Source organism: Grus americana, chromosome 6 (assembly GCF_028858705.1).
Source record: "Grus americana isolate bGruAme1 chromosome 6, bGruAme1.mat, whole genome shotgun sequence".
Taxonomy (NCBI): domain Eukaryota; kingdom Metazoa; phylum Chordata; class Aves; order Gruiformes; family Gruidae; genus Grus; species Grus americana.
In genome coordinates, this window is record NC_072857.1 from 25,844,775 (window position 1) to 25,871,050 (window position 26,276).

At 36.9% G+C, this 26,276-nt stretch overlaps 1 protein-coding gene across 5 annotated transcripts in view; it reads left to right on the forward strand.

Moving 5' to 3' along the window:
- The window catches only part of OSBPL6 (oxysterol binding protein like 6), a 105,333-nt gene that overhangs the window by 68,546 nt on the left and 10,511 nt on the right, over nucleotides 1-26,276 (forward strand). For 3 of the 5 annotated variants that reach the window (XM_054830413.1, XM_054830410.1, XM_054830412.1), the window contains 16 exons: nucleotides 314-417; nucleotides 1,357-1,449; nucleotides 6,298-6,372; nucleotides 10,505-10,670; nucleotides 11,634-11,764; nucleotides 13,858-13,965; nucleotides 16,337-16,474; nucleotides 17,831-17,918; nucleotides 18,114-18,367; nucleotides 20,617-20,754; nucleotides 21,102-21,165; nucleotides 21,772-21,850; nucleotides 23,143-23,287; nucleotides 24,257-24,401; nucleotides 25,408-25,534; nucleotides 26,113-26,235. In XM_054830413.1, coding sequence (XP_054686388.1) covers nucleotides 314-417; nucleotides 1,357-1,449; nucleotides 6,298-6,372; nucleotides 10,505-10,670; nucleotides 11,634-11,764; nucleotides 13,858-13,965; nucleotides 16,337-16,474; nucleotides 17,831-17,918; nucleotides 18,114-18,367; nucleotides 20,617-20,754; nucleotides 21,102-21,165; nucleotides 21,772-21,850; nucleotides 23,143-23,287; nucleotides 24,257-24,401; nucleotides 25,408-25,534; nucleotides 26,113-26,235 — 1,978 coding nt within the window. The remainder of the gene's footprint in view (nucleotides 1-313; nucleotides 418-1,356; nucleotides 1,450-6,297; nucleotides 6,373-10,504; nucleotides 10,671-11,633; nucleotides 11,765-13,857; nucleotides 13,966-16,336; nucleotides 16,475-17,830; nucleotides 17,919-18,113; nucleotides 18,368-20,616; nucleotides 20,755-21,101; nucleotides 21,166-21,771; nucleotides 21,851-23,142; nucleotides 23,288-24,256; nucleotides 24,402-25,407; nucleotides 25,535-26,112; nucleotides 26,236-26,276) is intronic. The other 2 variants (XM_054830414.1, XM_054830415.1) reach the window with 2 other exon arrangements.

Sequence of the window (26,276 nt, forward strand, 5' to 3'; positions counted from 1 at the left end):
CTTGTGGTGGGAACTTCCCTCTGCATGTTTTGACATGTTGCTTTTAAAATTTATCTTAATAATCTGTGTTATCTTAAAGGATGTAATTGTTAAAATATGATCAACTTTTGAGGTTCAGACTTGTTGCTGACTCCCATAGAAATAAGAAGTGCTCAACATCTCTAAAAATAAAGCTTTTACTTAGATGCCTTACTACCAGGGATTTTGACATTTTGACATTTATAATGCAATAAAGTGCCAATGATGGACATCATAGAAGAAAAAAAAAGTTTGAACTGAAGCACCTAATGTATTTTTGTTTTATATCTGTTAGATCTTGCTCATTGTCAGTCAAACCTTGTGGAACTCAGTAAACTTCTTCAAAATTTAGAAATACTGCAGAGAACTCAGTCAGCACCAAATTTCACAGACATGCAGGTAAATATGCTTGAACATAAATCATCACACTGATACATTTGTTCTTTGTGTTAAGGGAAATACAGAGATATTGGCTGTTAACTCAGAATGATTTTCTGAAATCATAGTAACTCTTGGATGAAAGGTTTATCTTATGTGTTTATCTTAATCATGTACAATAATATTTCAAGTGTAAACAAATAATTAAGGTATCTTAATTATTTGAGTTAAATGGGACAAATCAAGTGATTCCAATGATCAAATGATTGCAAAGCAAAACTGAGAACTGTTACAATAGAAATACATGTATACATTGAAATTGTATTTAAGGAGTTTTTATTGTGCTGAGTAAGATATGATCTTAAGTTTTTAAGGAGTGGAGACCCAAAGACCCTCAAAGATGAAGTTGCATGCTTTAGAAAAGAGGGCATAATACAAATGTCCCAAGGGTTGGACCATTTCCCAGTTCAGCATGAGTTTTTCTCTTGATCACAAGAAAGCAACAGAAGATCCCAAATCCTAAATATTTTCTTCCTTTTTCACTCAGTCCTCCTGAGTACACAAATCTTGCAGTGGTATTGGTGTGTTGGGAAGTCTAGTTCCAATGAGGTAACAAGACTCACCACTGATTTCAGGAAGAGGTGAACTCTGTATTTTTCTGAGTAGCACCATAATAGAAATCCACAAGGATTTCAAGATCTGGTCCTAAATATTGTGCACTCATGAAGAAAGTATACCAGTAGTCTTGCTAAATGAGCTAAATGTACCATGTGTTTATAGAAGTGTATGGATAGCTACAGCTGGTCACTGCTGTAGTTGTGGGTCCTGGCAGTGGCATTCTTCTCCTTTCTAATTTGTAGATGTCTAATGCTACAATTCTTTACTAACTTGCTGTACTGTCTGTGTTGCTTGTGTCAACTTAATAGTACTTTGTCGCTTTTAACTATTTGTGTAATGTAGGCTAACTGTGTAGATATTTCAAAGAAAGACAAGCGGGTCACGAGACGATGGAGAACAAAAAGTGTCAGCAAAGATGCAAAAATTCAACTTCAGGTACTGAATGTACAATGTTTTACTTTTCACTGTACTTTTAGATTAACTTTTAAGCATGAAATGATATACTAGCTGAAAGTAGGAAGTCAATGTACTGTGTCTTATGTTCCTGATGAAGTAAATTAAGTCCCGTTTGTTGTTTAAAACCTGGAGAATATAGTGAGAAAAGTATTGATTTTACTTTCATTCATATGAAAACATTGCCATCTAGGGAAAGGAGTGGGATCTGAATACTAGTCAATTAAGGTGCACAAAAAGTAATATGCGTGCAGCACACAGGGATACTGATGTTCTATCTCAGATTTGCCAAGAAGGGCAGTTGAGCAGGCGACATCAAGCTAAAAGCAGAAAACATGAATGAAATACTGAACCACCAGTTGTCTTTGTGAAGACCTATACTAGGAATGTTACCAATAAGAAGTATTTTCACGAGCCTTCTGTTATGGAAAAGGCTAGTATGGGAACAAACTGAATAAACCAAAGAATAAATTACGTGACGAAAGAATTTACCCCATCCTGCCTTAGAGCTGAAAAGTAAAAGCACAGAAATAAGCATAATATGCTTGTCTTACTGCTAGATCTAGGGTGTCTTACTGTGCTTTGTCAGTAGTTGTGTGTTTTGAGGCCTAATCCAAAACCTAATCTTTCTTATAATTGATAATGAAGACTATATTCAACTGACTTCAGGAGCTAACAATCATCACTATGCTGTCTGCTACAGAATAAATGTCAACAACTTTTGATCCATTTAAATTCCTTGAAATTCATGCAAACTTTGAAAGCCTTTAATATGTCCCCTAGAGGTACAATAAGGAATTTTCTGTGACTCAGAGGCACAGTAAGAGCTCTTTGTGTCTCATTTAAAGTTAATAATCTTAAGGAAAGAAGAAATTGTAGTTGCATCAGCTTTCTCATTGCAGCTGCTGTAGGTGATTTTTCTTTCTACCTGTTATACTAGATAAATCACAATAGGTTGAACAATGAAGCATCTGTTAGGATTAAAAAGGTTTATTAACAAAGGAATTTTGGTGATTGATGTCATGTCCTATTACCTGCATTTGAAGGATCACTGTGTTTCCCTGCTGCCGAATAACATAGGCAAATAAAAATATCAGGAAAATGGATGCAGGTACTTGGTGCCTATGAAGACGCAGAGTCAACACTGCATGTTCTTCTTTCATGCCACAGTGATCTCAGAGAAATTCTTCTCCACAAAAATTATGAAAAAATGATGAAAGCAGTCAACGTATGATCTAGAGTGGGTCATGAGTAATTACAAGCTGCTCCTGTGTTGCCTGCACTTTGCCAAAGTGACACTGGTCAGGGCTTCTGTCATTTTGACACCTGACTCTCAAACTGCTGTTTGCAGCTTGAGCTGAGGCACAACTCCTGAAATTCTCAAATACAGTTCGTTTGCAGGTTTCCCTGAGAAAGTCTGTGTGCATAGCACTGCTTTACATGGGTATGTCACTTCTGGGTTGATACTGAACTCTGCCTAACCTGGGTCGGCATTAACTCCTGGCAAGCTTCATGCTGGAAATGTAAAGGTTATTTTGTTAGAACAAAGCATGAAATTATTGATGATGGATCTATAAATTGATTTGCAGTGAAACAGAAACAATAAAATTATTCTAAATTATATGGAAGATGAAGACTCCTTTTCGGCTGCTCCGTTATCTTTCCTGGTTTGATGGGCTCAGCACATTGTTTATTCTTCCAAGGGCTGTCCCATGAATGGTCTAAAGCTGTGATCTGTGGAAGATGGCCTCACTGTGACTCATTGTGTTATTCCTAATTTGCTCATGTTGCCATGCCACTAAAATGTGGATTTCCTCCCATGCATAGGTGCTTTTTAAGCTTACAGTCTCATTTTGTTCTTCTGTTAGCCATTTCTTCTAGCTTCACTGGCCTTCCTTATAGGTTATTTTTTCAAGACTACTCCCACTCTTTGTAAACTGTTTATCAGAGCATCCACTACTGAGAATCACTTTGTCTAATTTGCGATTGTTTCTTCATGGTGTTGACACATAGTTTGCTATTAAATGGTTGACATTTGGTACTAAGGAAACTCCTGTTGTCCTTTTCCCCATGACTCCATACATCTCATTAGGTTTAGGGGATAATGCTAACATACTAACTTTAAGCTAGTTGCACTATTAATTCCGTTTGAAGTACTTGCACCTGTTTATTTTAGAATGAGCAGTTGTTAACTACCATCAAAAGACCTTCTGATAGTATGATGTTGAGAGCCATCCTTCTGGGGAGCATAGAAATTAGGGAGCTTTATGTATAGGTGTCTTGTTCATGAGTAATGGAGGACAAGGATGTAATTTTTGCTAGCACAGGATCCACTGTGTAAGATGCAAGGAGAGAATTCTCCCATCAAGATTTTGTATTGTACTTGTTACTAGTTTTTTGTTAATAAGATAGCTTTTGTTGTCTTCCTGCTAATACATTCTGGAATATGAATGCTAGGTGAATAATGTGTTTAAAATGTACTTTTTCTCGTAAGAAAAGCTGCTTGCTTTGTTTCTTAGAAATATATATTTACCAATTAGGTATACCAGTTCTGTATGCAGTTAACTTCGCTCACACTTCTAATCCCAGTAACTGGAGTGGGTTTACTTCCTGAAGTAAAATTGAGTGTAGCATGTGTGTATATGTTTGCAGGATTGGGGGTTTAATATTGCTAAATTGTTTAGAATTAACAGCTTAATTTACAGGCCTTTACTCAAGAGTAAAACATGGACTGCTTCTCTGAAGAAAGATTGCTTTTATGAAGGAGGTTTATTTTGTTTTTTAAAAGCCTTTTTAAAGTCTTATGAAAATGGCCTGCAACAACAGGTTAGTTGACCTGTATTCATTCATTTTACAAATGACACTTTTGTAGAAAGACAGAGGTATGTGTGGGTTTTTTTGGGGTTCCCCCCCGCTTTAGGCAAAAGACCAATTTTTCATTCTCATGACAATCTAAAGATCTTCAAAAGAAGAAAAAAAATATTACTGAAAAGCAATAAAATGAACTGACGTTGATTTGATTTCCCTCAAAAGCTCAGAGTTTTGAAGTTCAAAGACTGATTTTTTTTTCCTTTATTTTTTTTTCAAGGGGTGTAGTTTAATAGAGAACTATATAGTATGGAGCAATCTGAAAAGTCAGCTTGCTCTACTGAGGCTTTCAGCTCAGAAATTAAATCAGACCCAAATACTGGCTTATTACCTTTTCCCTTAAATAGATATTTTTTCTGTTGTAACCCAGATTATCACCTCACTTTCTATTGTGTTGAGGGGACTGTGTGTTTCTGCAGAGCTCGTTGTTCCCATTTTAATAATGTACATCTTCATAATTTTGCAGATATATATACATTTGCACGTGTTTCTTTCTGTACATATATAAATTTATATATGTCCCTATTAGTTAAACCAGAATTTTCTTCCAAATTCTTATTCATAGGATAGACATACTTCTGTAGAGCAGAAAGAGCTTTATGTTATGCATATGATGCATTCTCTGCTTTAACAAAGTTTATACTCTATATTTTAGAGGTTATGTATATGTTTTTAATGTGAGAATTTTACAAAATATTGCAAAGCAAGTCTTCCCTTACTCTGATCATTAGCCAACTCTTCCATTGTCAGTAGCACTGCCACTAGTATCAGCCAGCGGGTGGTGGAGTGTATGGCCATTCTCAGATGCAGCAACACTACCAGCCGGAATGTTACAGGAGCAATACACTTCAGCTAATAAGTGACCTACAATATCTTGTTCTTCAGCATGGTGTCCATGTATCCAATCTATACCATTGTTATTTATATGGCGCCCAGGCTACTTTCAGAAAAAGTAAAAATGTATATAGATTTAGAAATACTGTATAGGCTATAGCTGAAGATATAGGGGAAGAAAAAAGTACAGGGATTGAAAATTGTTTTCTAAAAGCAGAAAGGTAGCTTTTCTAGTCTTCTTAAAATGGCTTCAGAATAATGACATGTTGATTAGACATTAACTAGAAGGACTTTACGATAGGTGTGGAGCTCCTCTGCATTGTCTAATTACTTGCTTGACTTTAATATACCATGATGAATTTTCTTAAATGTAAAATGAAAGTGAAATTAAGCAGGATGAGACCACAAGTTAGGCATGCAGAAAAGGAAGGAGTAGTTGGAACACTTAGTTTTCATTTGTACTGCTTTATCTGAGTTTTTGGATTGCTGTGGAAGCCAAGCCTTCAGTCATGTTTGGGAGAAGTAGTTGGAACTCCAAAAAGTGGTGTGTGGAGAAAATGAACAAATGGGCTCAAGGAGGGACACAGAAATGCTAGAGCTGTCACAGGAATGTTTACATAAACAAACTCACTATAACATACGCACTGAAAGGTTTTACCATTAAGATGCATGCATCTTCGATGACCACAGTTCATGCGCTTCCACTAATGCAAAGTGATCTCTTTCAGAATTCATCTTCTAGATGGTCAAGTGACCCCCAGAAGGAGTTTGGGTTTTGTGTTTTCTGCCATGCCATAGCATCCTTTTTCATTTCTTATTCCATAATTGCCTTATGACTCTGAATGGCAATGCTAATATAATTTTTTTTTTTATTCTTAGTGAGTGCACTGCAGTCCAACTCATCTAGAGATAATTTTAGTGAAATATCTAGCTTTTTTATGTCTCTGGCATACACAACTGAAAACATGTGATATGTCCTCAGAATGTGTAGGCCATAAGAGTTAACAAAATTGAAATCCACTTAAAGACTCTCCCTCTCCCTTTTCTGATCACCTTTCATCTTCCTGTGTCCCATCACCCCTTCCCTTCTCTTTTTCTACTTCCTTCTCTTCTTGCATTCACTGTCAGGAAGGGCCGGCACCGAAGGGCCAGTTCAGCACAACACGACGCCGGCAGAGACTAGCAGCTGCAGTGGCTACAACAGTGAGTGGATTTAAAAATCAAGGGTTAGCTCTAAAGATGGGAAGCTGTGTACATGAATGTGTAATAAGCTTATAAAAATGTTTCTTGCACTTTTTGGAGGTGTCCATGCTACCCACTTTTAGCTGAGTTTCTTAGAATTCATCAAGCCCGACACAAATGAGTTCCATAAATGTGGGTCTGATCTTGTTTACATGGTACACGTCCCTCCTCCTTTATGCAAGTGCAAGTGACGATTAGACTCAGGCCCCGCACTATTTGAACATGTCTTTGACATACTCTGCTATAAACTATACAAAATGGAAATAAATTATCTAATTCTGTTAAAAGTTTCTCATGACAGTCTATAGCAAGACAGCAGAACCAAGATTTGTTACAAACAACCATGGAATTATTAAATTTCCTGATTTCTTTTTTTTTTTTAAAGTAGTGTAAGGTTAGCCTTTTCATTTGAGACACTTTCTGTTTACATTCCATAATCCCAAAAAGTCATATTACTACCTCTAGTGTCTGTATATAGTTTTGCTAATTCTCAAAGTCTCTGACGCAAAATCTGGAGCTATGAAATCAACATGCGGGCTGGGAATTGGGAGGGGGAAGTGCTGTTTGTGAAATCAAATTAACGTCAAAAGGATATCTTCAGCTGCTGCTTTATCAGGAAAGCACTTATTAGGCATGCACAATATAGACATTAGTACTAATCCATCAATGGATTAGTACAACAGCTAGATAGGGAAGACTCTGTGCAGCCAAAGATTAAAGGGAGCTTTAAACGCATACCCCTTACCTAGCCCAAGCAGCGAATGTCTTCACCAGGCTAAAGTATTCCAGGGTCTGCTGCCCCATCCCATAGCTAAAATCCCATAGCCTGAATACCTTGAGCTCCTGCTACGTGAACCACTCGGTTACTGTGAGGCCCTCTTAAAACACATGAGAAAAATCAGTGTTTCTCCAGTTCCCAGATTAACTCATCTAAATTTAATGCCCTGTAATCAGTTGATGCTGAATGCTGTGCTCAATAATTGATTGATATTCCGACCTCATTGGTCTGCCTGCCTAGCAGAGAAATCAACCCACTTCTCAGTTTCCGTGGCTGAACAGTGTCAGTGGGAGGCTCTAACCAGTAGGTTCAGCAGTGGTTAAACAGCGTTGGCAAGAGCTGTACCAAGGAGTGCTTAAGTGGAGCAAATACAGCTGGACTGTAGGAGTCCAGGGAATCGCTTGTTACCTGAAAGTTGCTGCCTGCAGCTGAAGTGAGGACCTGTTGAGGGAGATGTTGGAAGAGCTGGAAAAAGCACCCGAGAAAGGAAAACTAGAGGCACCAAAATGACTCTGCAGCTGTTGCAGTGGTCGTGGCAATAGCCCGTTCTTCCTAGCTGACGTAGCAAAGTGCTTGTCTCTCCTAAACAGTGAAGCTGTGTGTATAGACTGAGGGATATAGAATTACATTTGTTAAATGCATGGCAGAAAGAGGAGGTTTTCCTTACAACCCACTTTACCAAGAACAGTCTGTTCCTACATGAACATGTAATTCTGAAGAAGGGGATAGATGAGTGGGTATTTTGACCCTGGCGTAAAGCAGAAAGTCAGGACAAGGTACATCAGAGATCTAGAGGAGTGTGTGTGTATGGAGGAAACCAGAGTGGTGCATCAAGAAGCTAAATATTTTAAAATTAACCTCCAAAACAACAACAACAACAAAAGCAACCAAAAACCACCTGGGTAATAAAGTCAGAATCAAGTCACTATGGATGTAGAGAGAAAGCATGGCAGTGAAAGGAAAAAAGGGAGAGAAGTATGTTGGTGGTGTTTCTTGAACTGTTACCTATTCAAGAGAATGAAAGAGTTTGTTCAATGTGGATTTTTTCATCTGTTGTGGAAAGTAGCTTGGAAACTTTTCTAAAAGATGCATATGAAGAGAATTCATGTCAGTCAACAGTTCAGTATTTTTGGTTCTTGTATTTAAAGCAGTCAGCAAAGCAGCTACTTCTCTCTGTCATGTGAATGTATATTTCTTGCAGTGTGACAGTATTTGTAGAACATGTAAATGCTGTTTCTAGGACATACTGTAAAATGTTATTTTTCCAGTAAATCTCACTGCAGAAACATTGCTTTTCAGGCTGGCCAGATGAGGTATGAGGCAGAAATGATTGATCTAAAGCAGATCTCTTCAGCTAGGTTCATCACAAAGTGACTGAAGAGCCCCCCTCATGTGTGGGCAGCCTACCCACAGGTCTGCCAGTCTGTGTGGGGCTGGGGAAACCTGCCCCATCACCACAGAAATGTGGGGCTGCAGGGACTCTCCCTCAAGCTCGTGTATCATAGCTGGGATCAGCTTTCTTTCCTGCCTTCTGGATCGACTTGAGGGCTGGATACGTGCTCCTTGCACACATCATGTAGCCACCAACTCTGCCCACCTGGAGCAATTGAACATGATCTCCAATTTAGGAAGTAAAAGGTTTTGTAAAAGAAACTTGAAATTAACCTACATTTAGTCACCTTAGTCAATTAACCTAGTTTTATTGGGCTGTTTTGAGAAGCAGTCTGGTACTCATGAAGAAGATAATGGGGTAAATACTCAGTACGGACAAAAGGAATTTATTCTACATCTCCTGTTAATGAAGTCTTCCTGATATGAGGCTAAAATGAGGTACAATAAAAAATACCTACTTTGTTGATATAGCTGGAAATCAAAATATATGAGAGAAGAGAATAAATAAAGTTGATACTGGATAGGTGCCATAGATATACACTGGATGTATCTGGAAGTTGAGGAAGAATAGGATGGAAAATGGTATTTTGCAGAATACGCTCACGAGTGGAATGAGATGTGATGAATAGATCCGACAGGATTTTGAGGGTTTCATTGGGGAATCAGAAACCTGAAACATATACTGATGACAGCTTTTACAGGAGGGGATTGATAAAACCATTCCCTGATCTAATCAAATAACAAGGTACCAATTTCAAATACTGATGGTAGTATAGAACTTAACTGTAGTAATAATTCTTAGTAATATGACTTTTTATATTATCTGCTGCTCTTTATCATGCCTCAGAAGACACATTTTATATTTTGGCCCCATTTTTCGTATTTGAATAACTACATTAGACCGCAGTATGCAAATTCTTGATTTATACATTTGATCAATAAAATGAAATAGATTAAATGTATTTGATGTGTTTAACAGTGCTTAATATTTAAGTAACAAAATGTAGTTCTGCATGGCTTTCCTTTGCCTTTAAATTTGAAAATTGGGTTCTTGGCCCAATTTTTATACAAATGTGTGTAAATGGTAAAATTAAAATAAAATATAACATACGCACACACGCACACATCACGTATATGACAGTGGTAGTCATGCACTGCACATGTAGTATACAGGTAACTGTGCAGTATACAAGTGTATATAATTTATAAAGACTTGCATGCATATTTTTATTACTGTACCTGAAAAGTAGAGAGAGGAGAAAGAGAAGTGGAAATGATAATAAACTAAATTATTTGCTCCATCTTACTAAACTGTATCTCTTTGCATTTATTTATGGTTCATGTACTTTAAATGGAAATCAGGTGGAATTTTTTTTATTTTTATTTGGTTGTTGTTTATTTGTTTACTTAGAATATAGAAAACTATATGCTTTTTCCGTCTTCCGTGTTGCCAGTACAGTGAGTTTCAACTCAAGATTTACCAGTAGTTTTGAAAAGTTTCAATGATACATTTGATAATATCATATTTCTAGATCTGTGGAGGAACTTGCATACTTCAGATGTTGGTATTGTAACAACAGAATCATACTACATGTACTCTCAAATGTCCAAATATAAAGCAGCATGTGTCATGGTTCAAATTTCCAGTCATCTTTTAAGCATTAGGAAATGGGTCATTTTTGTAAATGTTAAAATTGAAATGCTCCATTGTTAGCTATGTGTTTAGGCCTTCTTTTGTCTGTTTCAGTGAAAATTTTCAAGAGAATTCTGCATCAGCTGTGCTGACATTTAGGAGAGTAAAAAGTTACATGTTCACTCTTACCATGTTCTTAACATTGTGAACTAAGTCTTTTGTTTTCAGAAGAAGTTTGTATTTTGCTTCGAGTCAAAAGGTTGGTTGTTTTTTCACTGTTTTTGCTGTAGGTCCCTTTCAGTGCTACAATGTCACCCGTTCGACTACATTCATCCAATCCCAACCTTTGTGCAGACATTGAGTTTCAGACTCCCCCAAGCCATGTAACGGACCCTCTGGAGTGCTCTACTGAGTACATGAAGCTTCAAGAAGAGTTCTGCCTGATGGCACAAAAAGGTAACTGGAAATGTCAAGCCTTTCCTTTATTGTGCTTCTCTTTTGTGTTTCTTTATTGCCTTCGCTTAGTTATGGCCAGAGCATTCATCTGCATTAGATGATATTGGATAAGAATTTTTAGCTGGTTGGGTGGCTTACATAAAGAACGACATGCATTAGCCTTCTTACATTTTCCATGCATGTCACGAATATAGAGATAAGTAAACTCTGTCTGATAAGAGATTTTTTTTACAAGTCTTCTGAACCACTTTCTGCATCTTGTAAATACCTGACTGAATTTGCAAACATTTTGATTCTCAATAAAATGCTTTATTTCTCCCCAAAGATGAATCAGAATGTCACTGCTACGTAAAATGCTGTGCAATTTATTTTGTGCAATGTTTTCTATGTCAGTGGAAACAATGGAAGAGCTTATTACTAGAATGTATTTTATAAATGCCCTTTTATTGCCAATAAATGAATGGTCCTTCAGACTGAAAAACACTATTTTAAAAGGGTTTGTTATCAGTTTGCTATCTCTTATATAAAAACATAGGAAAAACACGAGACTGATATCTTAACAAATGTCAAAAAACTGTTTAAAGACCAAGTAATCCTCTTAGTGCAATATTAAGTCTTAGTAGAGCTGGGTTTTTTATTACTCTGAAAAGAAAAAAAAAAAAAGAACCAGAAAGAAAAGAACACACATTGGACACAGGTTTTCCGAATATGCACCTGTCCATACGTTCAGCACCAAGATGACATATGTCTGAACATACAGTATGCACATTACAACCTCAAGCCGTAAATGTTAGTACTTAATTTGGCATGGATTATTTGAAGTTCAGATCCTTGTTTCAAATGTCCATAATTGTGGGGTGGAAATCTCACTCTCAGTCTTTATTGCTGAAATATTGTAATAGATGTCAATGTGCAGTTCTGTAGCTAAGAAAACACTTGTTTTCTTTTTTTCTTTTTGCTTAGTGCATTCTCTTTTGAAGTCTGCCTTTAACAGCATAGCTATAGAGAAGGAGAAGCTTAAGCAGATTGTTTCAGAGCAGGATCTTACAGGCCACAATGCTCAAATAGCACACCTCAGACAGTCCCTCTCTCAGGTATGTTCTTGACTTCATTTCAAGCACATCTAGCTTGCCTGGTGCACTATTTCTTTTGTATGTTGGCCATTTCCTGAGGTAGAAGGAGCAAAGAAAAAGCCAAATTCTTGACCAAAACTGTGACATACGTTCTGTTATGGCATGAGAGCATAGATTTAACCTCAATGCATGTGGAGGTGAAGGATATAATTTGTTTATGTAAGTATGTATCTGTTATGGTTTTCCAAAATAAAGAAAAAGGACTAAATGTTTGTATACAAATGCTAGATATCTTTCCGGGAGCTGTTTCCAGCACCAAGGAGATACTCTTGTTTTCTTAATTAATTTTAAATTTTGACTGTATATTTTCAGATTTATTTTATATGTCCATGTGTCTAACTGCAAAAGGAATTATGGGTTACAGGATAATCATGGGTAAATTGGATTATCAGATACACACCTGTTAGTGTCCAGCATCTCTCCCACTTAAGCCAAAGGAAAGATTGTCATTGGCTTTAGTGGGGAAGAAGAGGTGAAGTGAGAGTAAGTCCTCAGGTTGCAAAATAACTCAAATTTTTTAATTCATTGTCAAGGAAATATAAAAGCTTTTACTCTGAAGAATGGATTGGTGTGGCGTACTGCATCTGCAAGAAATATGAGCAGAGGTTCAAAGGCAAACATAACTTCATCCAAATGTGTATATAATTTCATACACTGTTATTGGGTTGGAGGTTTTCGTTCTGAGATTAAAATTGATGCACAATGTTTCTGTAGATACAGATGGGTATCATGTTATGCAGATTGATTACTGTGTGTTGTAATACAGAAAAGTTGAGGACAAGAGATAAGGGTAACCATTTCTGGTTATTGATACAAATTTAACTAAGACCTGTGGAGACTTATTAGCACCTTGTATGAATAGGTGATCGTGTTTTCTTCTTGTTCCTGTCACACATTAGTTCATAGTCTTAATGGGAAATAAGTGGAAATTTGACCTTAGTCAGACAGCCTGGTTTGACCAGTCTCATGACCAGGTTTGAGCAGTTTAAGAAGCTACTGCCAGGCTGCTGTTAGTCATCGCCTTCCCTTCCTGGTAGATGGCAACTGTGAACAGGACCAGACCATTTCAGAACAAAGCAAAACGGGTTAATAGAAACTGTTTAGTGACAGTTTAAGCTAACCTATTCTACTTTGTTCCTACTTTGCTTCAGTACATTCATGCAATCTATTCCTGAGTCTCAGAAGAAGATTCTTACTCCATTATAACAGTCATTAGTAAATTTCTGCTAAAACAGTATGGCTGGCTGTCTTGTTCTTTTCTATAATCCCCAGTGCTGGGGTTATATTAGGATTAAGTCAGTTCGTGTTCTAGGAATGTAACTTATTATACTTTTTCCAGATTTCAGAATCTTGCACATGAGTCTTTCTAGATAACAGACAATAAATATATATGCACCCAAGTTTATAATCTGGGTTGGGCTTTAAAAAAGGAGAAGAATCAGCAGATACCAGACACCAGTTGAATTCTGTTGGTATTTGTGACACAAATAGATCAGTAATTTGAAATAAGTACACACATGCAAATATATCAACTTGATCTGGATGGACAAACACCCAATGATACTAGCAATTATGTTGTTGTTGATGGAGAGGAAACAATTTCCTTTTGCAGGCTCCAAGTGCTGATAACCTAGGTTCAGAAAGGGCTGTATAGTTGTAAACCAAGAGCTGCCTCTTTGCGCATTTTGCAGGTAGTTCCCGTTTGTTGTTCTGCAGTTTCATTCTTTCTTGCTGCGTTCACTCCCCATTTCCATAATGTACATAACCCACCAGTATACCTGCCAAAGAGCTTTCTGAAGAATTAAGGTAGAATGCCACTGTTACATTGTGAGAGTATATCGGTAACCCCTGTCTCCTGAAAATCACTGAAGGCAATCCAACCACAAGATTAAATCATGTTAGAGAGGATTTCAAAATAAATATCTCTCTAAAAATGGAAGGAAAGAGGTTCTGTGATTTCTTAGGAAATTGCTGGGAAGAAGCTACTTTTTTTTTTTTTTCTGTTTAACGCTTACTTTTTAATTTTAAATGAAATGTGCAATTTTTATTTTAAGGCTCTCAACCAGAATGCTGAACTAAGGAGTCGCTTGAACAGAATACATTCAGAATCTGTTATTTGTGATCAGGTTGTCAGTGTAAATATTATCCCTAGTCCTGATGAGGTAAGACTTTGGCCTTTAATGGATTTAGAGTACAATCAAACCTTGCTAATTCTCACTAATAGCTGAAACACACCTGGCAAATTACAGAATTTTTCAGATTGGCAAGTGTTCATTTATAGAAAAAGTGAGATTATATTTTCCCTTCATAAAATGAAACTTCTGTCTTTTATTTTGCATATGTCAGATCTCATGAAAGAACTCAGTTTGGTCTCTGCAGAGTAACAGGGAAGGACTCCAGTTTTGGAATATTAATTGTTGGCTGTGGGAATTAGTGAGGTTTTACTGTATTTGAATGTAACACACAGTAGCTAACCAATTCTGTGTCTTAGTTCTTGCCAAATCAACAGAACAGTTTAGTATTTAATGGCCTGATCCTGCAAATGCTGAAAGGGCCTGATGCTTAATATCTTGAGTGGCACTGCTGAAATCAAAAGGTTCAGTCTATGAACCAAGCACTATAATAATATCATGTTTGCAACATTTAGTCTTTCTTGTTTTGTTTTCCTCAGTCAACAGATTACCGAACATTTGTGTTAATAACAAGTCAGATTCCCTCATGAGAAGGACAAATCTGCATTTGTGAGCTGTAGTATGTTACAATTAATGTGGTCACTTTTGACAACCATTCTGCTTGCATTTTACCAAAATATTTTTCTTTTGTCATTTCCACTAATTTTTTTTCTATGCATATGCCATTTCAATTAACATACTCTTGTCTCCTAATTATTTCTTCCACCAAGAAAGGAAGGTGAAAATATGTTTCCGATTACTTTTGTTTATTTGCTTTTTGAAAATGTCCAAACAATTTTTCCAAGAGTCCATCATGTTGGACACTAGCAACAGAAGATAGAGGTGAAGCGATGACACAGCAGTGAAGTTCTGAGCAATGACCATCGCTTCTATTTTGTATTTTTTGTTGGTTAGCTGATTCTTTTTCTTATGTACATCATTATCTTCGTACAAGTGTATCTGACTAAAGGAGTTTTTCAAAGAGGTTCCCAGATCTCTCATTCACTTCTTTTCTTGATTGCTTTATATACATAGTCTTGCAGTGTGTAGATAATGCCTGTGTGAGCATCTTTTTCAGGTAGGGTAGGGGCATGTGTATTTTTCCAAGTCCCCTTCAGTTTATACAAAAACTGAAAATTTTAATCACTTCCTGTAAAGATAACAGTGAAATGAGCTGCTGTTTCCATAATAATTCATGAAGCATTGTAAACCATCTACAAGCTTATAAGCCCCAGTGAAAAGGAATGGTTTTTGACCTCTTGGTTTGTTTATGATTTTTTTTTTTGTTGTTAGTGCATTTTGAGGCAACTATATAGAATAAGTCTAAAGGATTAAGACGTCAACAGAATCATTTGCAGAACTTCTGTAGTAAGATTAATAGGGATGGAGCTGCAATCTGAAGAGTTAACTGTGTTTAGAAGGGCTTCAGTACTTTCATCTGTATTATCTCCCGGAAGCATCACGCTGTATAAATTAAAGGATTAAGTCAGAAGCCCATTTCTCTCCACAGCAACAGCTCCTTTGGTGGAATGGCACAGGGAGAGATTTTTTTTTTTTTTTTCTCCTTCTTAAAGTGATAGCCTGTAGAGTAACACGTTGAAACCTGGTGTTCTTCCAATCGATAGCAGGAAGAGGAAGATATGTTCCACTATTTAAATTAGCTTGCCCCCGCACCTGATATACACATAACACAATTTTGAACCTTTGCCTTTGCTGTTAAATTGTCTTTATAATAAACCATAGAGACTTCATTCCCTTTAGTAGTATTGAGTCAGTGTTAATGGCATAATTCAAATGAGATTTGGAGTACGAACATGGAATAAAAACACATAAATACGAGAGACATCCTCCTGAATATTCAAACATTTCAAATGTTTGCTATTAAACTTGTTCACAAGCGCATTTATTTTGAAAGTAGCTTATAAATCCTCGACCTTATAAAGCTTTACATTTGAGTTTTGGTTGTATCAAAGCTAGCTCCCAATGGTGTAATTTGTTATGACCAGGTGTCTTTTCATCTGAATTTCATGGTTGAACTTGCCTGGTACAGTCCAGCTATTGTCCACAAAATCATTCCTCTGTATACAGAAGTAGGTATGTGATTGTTCACGCCGCTAAAACTTAGCAGCTGATGCAGAGCAGGCCTCAAATGAAAACATGTATTTCACTGCTCAAAATGCACTTTATTTTGTAATTGTCAAAGTGTCATCTGTTAGGTAGACACAAAGTCCTACTAAAATGCCATCTGTGCTATCTGTGCTTATATTTGGCATAGAAAAATTATTCAGGTGATTTACCCCTTCTATGCATCTTTCTTTTATACTAGAAATAATACTTTTGGTTTTCTGTGCTTTATTTACAGACGGGTGAACAAATTCATGTCAGTTTGCCGCTATCTCAGCAAGTTTCTAATGAGAGCAGGCTCTCTATGTCTGAATCCGTTTCAGAGTTCTTTGATGCACAGGAAGTGCTTCTGTCTGCCAGCTCATCAGAAAACGAGGTAGGCTATAACAGCATGCTGCAGCTTTTCCGTTGGACAGATTTAGGTATTGCTACCACTGGTGAATGATTTTTATTTTTTGTAATAATGCTACTTAGAATAAAAAGGTATCAGAATGCGTAAGATGTAGATAAATGAACCTGAGACTCCTTTGTTCTGGGGTGCAGAAGTTCCCTGAAGTGTAAAACAGAGTTGAAAGTTGCTTATCAGTAGCTTATGTTCAGTGTATGTCCTTGCTAGACTATGGCAGTTTCAAATTAGGATGACATAGACAGGAACAATTATGTGCAGTCAACTAATTTAGATTTTAAAATATTCTTTAAAAAAAAAAAATCTTCTATACATATGAAGTGAGTCTCCGTAACCAGAGAAGTAGATAAAAGCCTGAAAAATTATCTCACTCAAAGTTGAAGCAGTCAGATACAGTTCAGGCTCCTGAATCATGTTCCTGTCCTATCCTTTCCTGTGCTATCCTGAATAAATTCTTCAATTTTAAATATTTATTTATTTTTAAAAATACCTTTTTATAAAGCCAGAGTAGTGCTGTGGTCTACCACAATTCTTCTGTAAGAGGAAATAGGAGTGTGCCACCGTATTTTCCTCTTTGACAAGGACTGCTCATGTGCCATGAGTTGCCATAACCACAGCTCGAGTTGTTCATCTAAAGGGTGGAATGGTTCCTTATCTTATTGCTTCTGGCAGGTGTAAAGTGCGTGTTATCTCTATAGTCAATATTGTCAGCGTGGAAAATTGGTGTGTCTGAATGGCATAAACAAAATGGAAACTTTAAAAAATCACCCCCAAGTGGTATAGGCCTTATAAGAAATACTCTGTCATCAGGAAATACTGTAAAATATTTTGAAAGTCATATTTCTGGAAAAAAAACTGTTTAAAAAAATCTTAAAAATAGTCTTAACACTCATGTAGTTCTCATTTTGCAAAATGATAGGTCAATGTTTATATAATTTTTTGCTGAAACACAAGCTGCATTTTATTGTTCGTTATAAAAAACACAAATCTGACTATCTCTTCTCACCTCCCATCCCCAGCACATTATGTACTCATTTTTTTGTTTATCTCTGATGTCATTTGAAGTCACCCTTTTGCAAATTTAATGTCTGTATTTGGCTTCTTAGTAAGGAATTCAGAAACATAAGGAAAGCATAGCATTTATTTTGACACTTATAGTGCATTGGCAGTATGGGCTGATTGAAACGTCCAGTTGATTTAGTTAAAAGCTCTAATTAGGTAGAGATTATTTCTTTGAATATTTGTGTTTCAATTGATTATTTTTGTCTAATTGGTGAGTATATTTTATATGTATTTAACTTGATTGATATTTTATTTATGTTTTAGGCTTCTGATGATGAATCTTATATCAGTGACGTGAGTGATAATGTATCTGAAGACAACACCAGTGTTGCAGACAACATTTCTCGGCAAAGTATACTGCTATGTTTTAAACTTCGGGAAATTACGTCGGTTATGTTCATGTACCAGATTTACTGCATGTCTTTACAGACCAACTCAGCTGAAATCAGTGAAGTTGGGCTTGCTTGTTCTGGTGGTCATTAGGTTCAATGGTTAAGTCTGTCTTAGTCTGGTGCTTTCTTATGATCATAATTTTTTACCTTCACAGTTCTTAATGGTGAGCTAACAGGAGGCGCATTCAGGAATGGACGGAGAACTTGTCTCCCAGCTCCCAGCCCTGACACCAGTAATATCAATCTGTGGAATATTTTGAGAAATAACATTGGCAAAGATCTTTCCAAAGTATCCATGCCAGTTGAGCTAAATGAACCTCTGAATACCTTGCAACATCTTTGTGAAGAGCTGGAATACAGTGAACTCTTGGACAAGGCTGCTGAAACAGATGATCCTTATGAACGCATGGTAATAAATTTAGCGTAACACTTCTTATGTCTGTATTAAAAAGGGAGCTGTTGAGTGAGGGTCTGTGCAGGGTCCTCTCTTGCTCTTGCTGTTCACAGACAACAGACCTCCCTGCTGGGTCAGATGAGTGCTGTGAACAATTCCAGGTGATAGGTTTGATCTGAACAAGGCTGATGGACTTTTCTTGACTTCAAACCAAGTCTTGTAATTGTGACTCATTGATGCGAAGACTGATCTCACTCTCTAGGACTGTATATGTATGCATTGGCAGTTTCTAACCCTGCAGCATCTTTTCCTGGCTTTCAGTGACCAAGTCCAGCAGCCTCCAAGAGCTAATCAAGTCTGTGGCTGGCTGATGATCAATGTAGGTGTCAGTAAGATGTCATCCTAGGCAATTTCTAATAGAGAAGTTCCAAAATACCAAAACAAAGTTTGCCTGGGCAGCCTGACTTCAGGTCCCCTGTAAGTATGTCTTGGTTCTTTAAATGACAGCCGACAGCCTATGTTCAGCTCTCAGGGTGTTTTGATTCGTCATGTCTCCTTTTCTTCAGAAGAAACAGAGAAAGGTTGTTAGGGAAAAGTTGGTAGCATTGCTGCTGAACATATTTACTGTTCTCTGGTATGGGTTGTCATCCCTGCAGATAGAGGGGAGAAGAGAGGTTGCCCGGGGCTGTCATATAGCCACATGCTTATGTCCATGAACTGCCATGTTCATGTGGTCTGTAGGAGAGCAAGAGGTCCTAAACACTGGCATTTTTTCCTTGCCACTGAAGAAGTTGGACCTGTCTTATGATAGGGTGTTGAATTGTTATCGTCATATGCTGGTTTCCTACAAGACTCCTTATGTCCCTCACAAAAGGGAGATCATGTAAGAACGGGGCATGGTTGCACTGAGTAAAGCAGGCTGTTTGCCTGTAGGACTGTCTTCTTTGTTGAAAAGCTTGGAAGATGAGTGGTGAAGGAGTCAGGAGAGTTCAGGAAGGAAAAGCCATGATGCAACCAAAAACAACTTGGAAATGTGGATTCAATCCTCTTCTCTGTTGCAGCTATCTAGTGCAATACTGGGGATAAAAGTCAAACTTTTAACAAGCACTTTAAAAATGCAAATTGCACACCCAAGCTGAGGCATGTGAGACTACTTGGCAGAAGTGCTGAATACCCAAAGCATCAGTGGTAGCAGTGCTGTGAATATGTTACCTGCTTCTGCACTGTTCTCTGAAAAATCAGGACTTTGCTATCTTAACTAAGCATACAAAAGTAGTGGAAACTTTTTCCTTCTCATTGCTTTATGTATCATAAGGATAATAAAACCTCTCATTGCTCTGTAGTATCTTATAGTTAAATTCATGAAAAAACTTTTGGATGAATGAAGGTTTTTAATGTTGAAGCAAAGCCTGTGAAAAGAGTGTTAATTCTGTTGATGTTGCATTTATGAATAATACAAAATGAATAAGAGAATGGAGCACCCATTACACAGATGGAAGAAAACAAAGCATGTAAAAGCTCACACAAGTGTTATGTCCTTGCTAGCATCAGGAGAGGGGGACTGGGTTAAGGTTCACCCTGCTGTTAGCAGATTATCCATAGCTGAGCAATTTTTATCCCTGTATTGCTTCTCTGGAGTTTTGCTTGGACTTCTGAGTGCCTGTTGTGATTTTTTAAGTCTGCTAAGGGGAGCTGTAATCTCAATTACTGTGGCATGTCAGCTTATTGCTGCCAGCTAGGCCTGGTTTAGAGATTACTAAATTTTGGTTGTGCATGTAGACAAGGGAGCTGATAAGGCCGCACACACATGGAATATCCTAAGATAACTTTGCGTTGAGGACATACTAAGTGAGAGCCATTTATGTTTGGCACTAAATAAAATAGTTCCCATAGGAAAATGGTATGTGATCTTGTCATTAGAAGTTATCATATAATATTTATTCACAAGGAGCATAGACTAGAGCTGTGTGTGTGTTTTAGATCATTAGTGATAAGCCTGGTCAAAGGTAGAAAAACAGTATCTTGTGCAGATTGTTATTTTAGGGGACTGTTGAAAGAGACTGACTTGAAGAAAAACAAATTATGTCAATAAAAGAAATACAGTTTATACTGGTTCTGGCTGGGATGTATCGCTTCACTTTCAGGCATGTTTCATTAATCCCAATTTCACTCTGACAGGAGTGAGGTGTGTGATACCACATAGCGATGGCATATACACAAGAATTTGCCTATTCTCACTTACGTTCTTGTCTGTATTTTCACAGGTTCTCATAGCTGCTTTTGCAGCGTCAGGCTATGCCTCTACATACTTTAGAGCAGGAAGCAAGCCATTTAACCCAGTGCTTGGTGAAACTTATGAATGTATTAGAGAAGACAAAGGATTTCGATTTTTCTCAGAGCAGGTAAAGCTTTTTTCTAGATAGACACTCCTATTTAGATTTAGATTTTTATTTCTTTGTTTTATAGGGTAATCTTGGTTTTTGTTTCTAGTTAGAATGATTTGCTTTCTTATTAGTAAAGAAAGGTTGTTAGTATGAGTGAACTTCGTTAAATGCTAGAAGGTATATAATTTTATAGTAATCACAAGGAAGTATGGTGTTTTAAGTACAAATTTAAGTTGCCTCTGTTTTCATAGCAAGATAGGTCAATAAATAGTGTGGGCTTTTTAGCATTTTCATACTGTGGTGACAATTGTATTGTCTTAGAAATGAAAATGAATTGTTTTTAACTCAGCCAAACTGTTTTCCAGGTTAGCCACCATCCTCCCATTTCGGCCTGTCACTGTGAATCGAAGAACTTTGTGTTTTGGCAAGGTATACATTTTAATTCAAAAGCATAAACTCCTTTTTTATTAGCAAGTAAAAACTTTGTCTGTACAAGTTGAACTTTGCATTTGGAACTTACCCAAAATTTCTATACTTACTGTTTTTGTAGTAACATATTACAAACTGATGCTCTGAATTATTTCACTCCAAATTCTCATTCTTAAGAGTGAGCAGACAAGTTACAACTTCCCTTGTCCCTTGCAGTCTGTTTATACTTTTCTGCTTAAAAGCTTTTTACCAAGAAAATCATTATTTCTTACAAACACAAGCAGTTCTTTTTACACAGTTGAACAAGCAGCTCTTTCTTTCCTTGTATCTACTGGCATATGCATTTAATTTATATTGAGTGTTTTCATGAGAGATTTGACAATAATGTAGCACAGGCACGACTCCTACAAAAAAATCAAACTTATCTTTAGTTTTTCTGACCTAATGTCATTTCCTAGTATTTTTTTTTTATTTTCATGGCAACCTCATACTGTCCTGTTTTAAACCAAATGATCTAGCATAGATCATCTTGTGTGCTACGCAGGTGACTGCAAGGGCGAGACTATGGTCTTTTCAGTTTTGTAAATCTTTCACTATTATATTCAGATATCAGGTGGAAAAACAAATTCTGGGGCAAATCAATGGAAATTTTGCCAGTTGGAACCTTGAATGTGACTCTTCCAAAGTAAGCTACTGTCCTATTTCCTTTTGTTTTCAGTCTTTGCTGCAATCTAATCTGTGCTGCCTTGTGAATGGATTGGGGGAGGTGTGTGCAGACATCACATGAATTGTACTGGTGAGAGTTAGTGCCTAGCTTAAATCTCTCCTTAGGGTACAGGTGGGGATACTGAAGCATTTTTGAGCCTGAAGATCCATTTGGGATTTTGAAGGAAAAATATACAAACTCTCTAGAAAGTGATAGACAAAGTGGGATAGAAATGTTTTAGGAGAGAGAACCCAAGTTTTACATGTACAGTAGTGATCAACAGTTCAGAACAAGGCTGCAATATAGGACTGTCAGCAGCTAGCGCTGTCCTACTAAGGCTCTCAATACTGCTAAGTGTTCCCTCAGAACAACCACTAGTAATAATGCAAGGTCATTTTTCAAAATGTAGATAAGCAAAACATGTTCTTCAGATGTTGACAGAGTAGTGAGAAGAAGTTTCACCACAGGTAAGACTAGTTGCAAGATGTAAATCCTGAGAATATGCAAGGAGAGGATACTTTAAACATGTCTGGTGGTTTTGCAGTACTATTCCTGCTCATGTACATTGCAGCCAGCCTTTCTTTCTGTGCCTAACAGTATGGCATCACTCCACCTCTTTATCCTTCTCATGAAATTGAAGTAAATGCACTCAAGAGCATCTTTGTCTTCTGTCTTCATGCTTTACCCTCAGCTCCAAAGGAGTATGTGCTTTGCACAGTATAATTCCCTCATTTTATTCCCTTGTTTGACACTAGAGATGCTCTGACTCTGAGTAGTTGTTACAGAGGGAAAGGTATTATGTGCCAATGAGCTCCTGCTTCCTACTTCCTTTCTGTTATCTCCTTTCCATATTTATTTTATTTATTTCCATATATATTGTTCTATTTGTAATTTAATTACATTGTCTGCTTATAGCCTCAATTCAGCCTTATGTTGATCTTTGGGTCCTGCTCCTAAAGGAATTGTGGCTGAAGCACTTAATGCTCTGAGGACTGTGAATATGCTATGCAGGGCTTCAGTGGTTCATAACGTCTTGATTTGTGGTTCATAGCACCATTCTTCAGTTCTCTGCACTAGAGCTTAGGTGAGCTCCTCTACAGAGGATTAGTAATGTACCTGGAACCAATGCTTTAATAAAAGTAAGCTATTATTTCAAAAATTTTTGAGGAATATGGTCTTGTATTTATGATAATGGGCCTATGTTTTACTTTTTTTGTCCATAATGATCATGATTAATATATGTTACCAACTACTTGTTAATCTGTTTTTAGGTATGGAGACTACTACGTCTGGAACAAAGTCACTACTTGCATACATAATATTCTTAGTGGAAGGAGGTGGATAGAACACTATGGAGAGATAACTATCAGAAACACAAAAAGCAGTATTTGTATTTGTAAACTCACATTTGTCAAGGTAACATACGTATTCTAGTACATATAATATACTCATAAAGCTGCATAGTTTAAGCATACATCAAGCTGTTTCTTCAGTATTCCTGAAATCAACATTCCACATCTTGTCTTATCAACATTTGTAAAAATGTAAATTGTCAAATGAGAGTGCTATGTCAAGTGGTATGACTCTATTCCATTGAACATTTGATATCAGTGTGTTGCATTGCTGTACAGCTGTGTGCTATACTGTTGTCGGTTTTAGGTTAAAAATGAATTGTCAAAATTTCTATTACCACAATGAAAATGCAAAGTCACTGTAGACTTCTGTGCCATTTTACTTCTGCCTTTTCTAGAATTTAGAATGTCTTTAGATTGAATAATGCAGTATTAGCAATAGCATGTTGCCATAACTCTGAAATTCATGTTTTGATGGATGTTCTGAGAATGGGCAACTAGCTCAGTAGGTGAAGGTGTAAGAAATAAATGTGTCTAAGAAAAGGAAAACAGAGAAAAGAAACAGAAAGCACGATTAACAAGTAATACCAAGTGAATGTAATCCCTGCTGCAAACAGTAGTGTACAGCACCCATCAAAGGATTCCCTTACATACCCAGGTATATTCAGTATTTCTCCATATAGAAAGAAGAGAGTTAGCTGGCTCTGATCTTCCAACTTTCAGAGTGTGATTTTTACTGAATTGTGTGGGATTTGGGTTAATGAACAACAATATAGTTCCCAGATAATTAATTGTGCTTATATACCTTTATACCAAAACCATTATCAAATATTCAGGGTTTCTGATATACTAAATCAATTAGTATTCAGATCATCTGAATTTTGAATTCTTATATTCTTGGTTCCAGGTGAGCTGTTCTGATACAAAATTTGATCAGTCGGTGCCACATATTAAGATTCATGCAGTATCTGTATTGGTACAATGGGTAATGTGAAAAACAGTGTGAACTAGTAATTCTTTATTAAACTTGCAGGTAAACTACTGGAATTCAAATGTAAATGAGGTCCAGGGTGTTGTAATAGATCAAGAAGGGAAGGTGGTTCATCGCCTTTTTGGAAAGTGGCATGAAGGCCTTTATTGTGGGGTTGCACCTTCCGCCAAATGTATATGGAGGCCAGGTAAGAAGCTTGTAATAAACTATCAGGCATGGTAGTGTGACCCTTAACTATGTAAACCTGTTCTAGCCATTATTTTAAATACACAAAATACTAGTGGAGAAATTAAACTTCTGGTTAGATAAATAAGCAAGAATTTACATGAGTTTATAATAATTGTAATTGGAAATGTTCTTATAGGGCATAGTCTTCTACATCTCAGTCTGACTCCTGGTCAAATATTCTGGGGTCTTGGGGTCAACATAAGAATAAAATTAAGAAAAAAATTGGATGTCTGGGCCTGCCTGCCTTCTCACAGAAAGCAGAGTAGCTTATTTAGATTCAACAAATAGGAGGTGCCAGTTTGTTGAGTTTGTTGTCTTAATGCTTTATCAGCCTAAAGGATTGGTCTTCAGAGATGGTGAGCTCTTGTGATTTCAGGAGCTGATTTCAACTTCCTTACTGCTTGCTTAGAGGCACTGAGGTTGAATTAGTCATCCTTTGCACCTATAGTGTCTTTCATACATGCAGAGTGATTATCCAGGAGTTGTCTTTGTTGGTATTTTGAACCCTACTTTGCAATGCCTACTCTGCCTGCTGGTAGTGCTGAAGGTGTTGGACAGCGCCAAACCAGTCTGTGACTGAGCGTTATGTTTCAAAATGAACTCTGAAGATCAGTTAAGGTTAGCTTTTATACAGACACTTGATAAGCCCACTTTCCGAGGAACAGAAAACTATATTTAACTTGAAAATCTTGAAAACAGTAATTTTTATTTAAAAAGGAAGGAAGATCATAAAAGTTTTGAATCTATTAGCATGTAATTACAACCTCTGTGGGATAAGGAGTTGAAATTAATATTTAGTGAATGTTGTTCCACCTAGAGAATAGCTTTTGATGCTTTTTAATTTTATGTAAGAGTAAAATGTATTAATATTTTTGCTGTTATACTTTAATAAATAAATTAATCTCTTGCATATTTAGAGGAATAGTTTAAAAAAGCTTTTTTCTTTCTCATACATATTCATACAGGCTCCATGCCAACCAATTATGAACGTTATTACGGCTTCACGAGGTTTGCTATTGAGCTCAATGAATTAGACCCTTTATTGAAAGATCTTCTTCCTACAACAGATGCGCGATTCAGGCCAGATCAAAGGCAAGAATGCTTATTTATACACTTAATATTTGGAGGTTTTAAGGCTGGGTTGGCTGAGTATTGAATTTTGTCTATGTCTTCACTACAGTCTGAACTAAACTTTGGAGTATTCTGCTAGCAGAGAAGGTATTCGGTATTGCAATCAAATTTCTACTTTACCCAGTTGAGGGAAAGTAGAAAGCATCTTGTTGGTATAGTAGAGCTATAGCACAATCTTTGGGCAGAGATAGGATTCCTCATAACAAACTGGAAAGACAGGCTCTGAAATGTCATGCCCTCCTCCTATGAATGGAAGCAACATTAATTCCCTCCTAATTCTCAGTTCATAGTACTTCAATGTTTGTGATATGCTGAAGTTACTGAAGAAAGTGTATGCCTTAGGCTATCGGTCAGGTACATCTAACTGGGGAGTTCCATCTCGGTTATTCTTATTTTATGAGGTTATGTCTAGATCTGAAAGTGGGTACAACACAGACAACAGGCTTGACTTCTGCTTGTCTTTTGTGATGATTGGTGCTAGAAAATACCTTGTTCTACACACTGTGTGATTGCTATAGGACCTGTTGTTATTCATACAGGCTTCTGGAGGAAGGAAATGTAGAAGCAGCAGCATCTGAGAAACAACGAATAGAGGAACTCCAGAGAGGTCGAAGGCGGTACATGGAAGAAAACAGCATTGAATACGTACCCAAATTTTTTAAGTGAGTCTCTTTGTTTCAGTAGTAACCCTCTGTTTTCTATA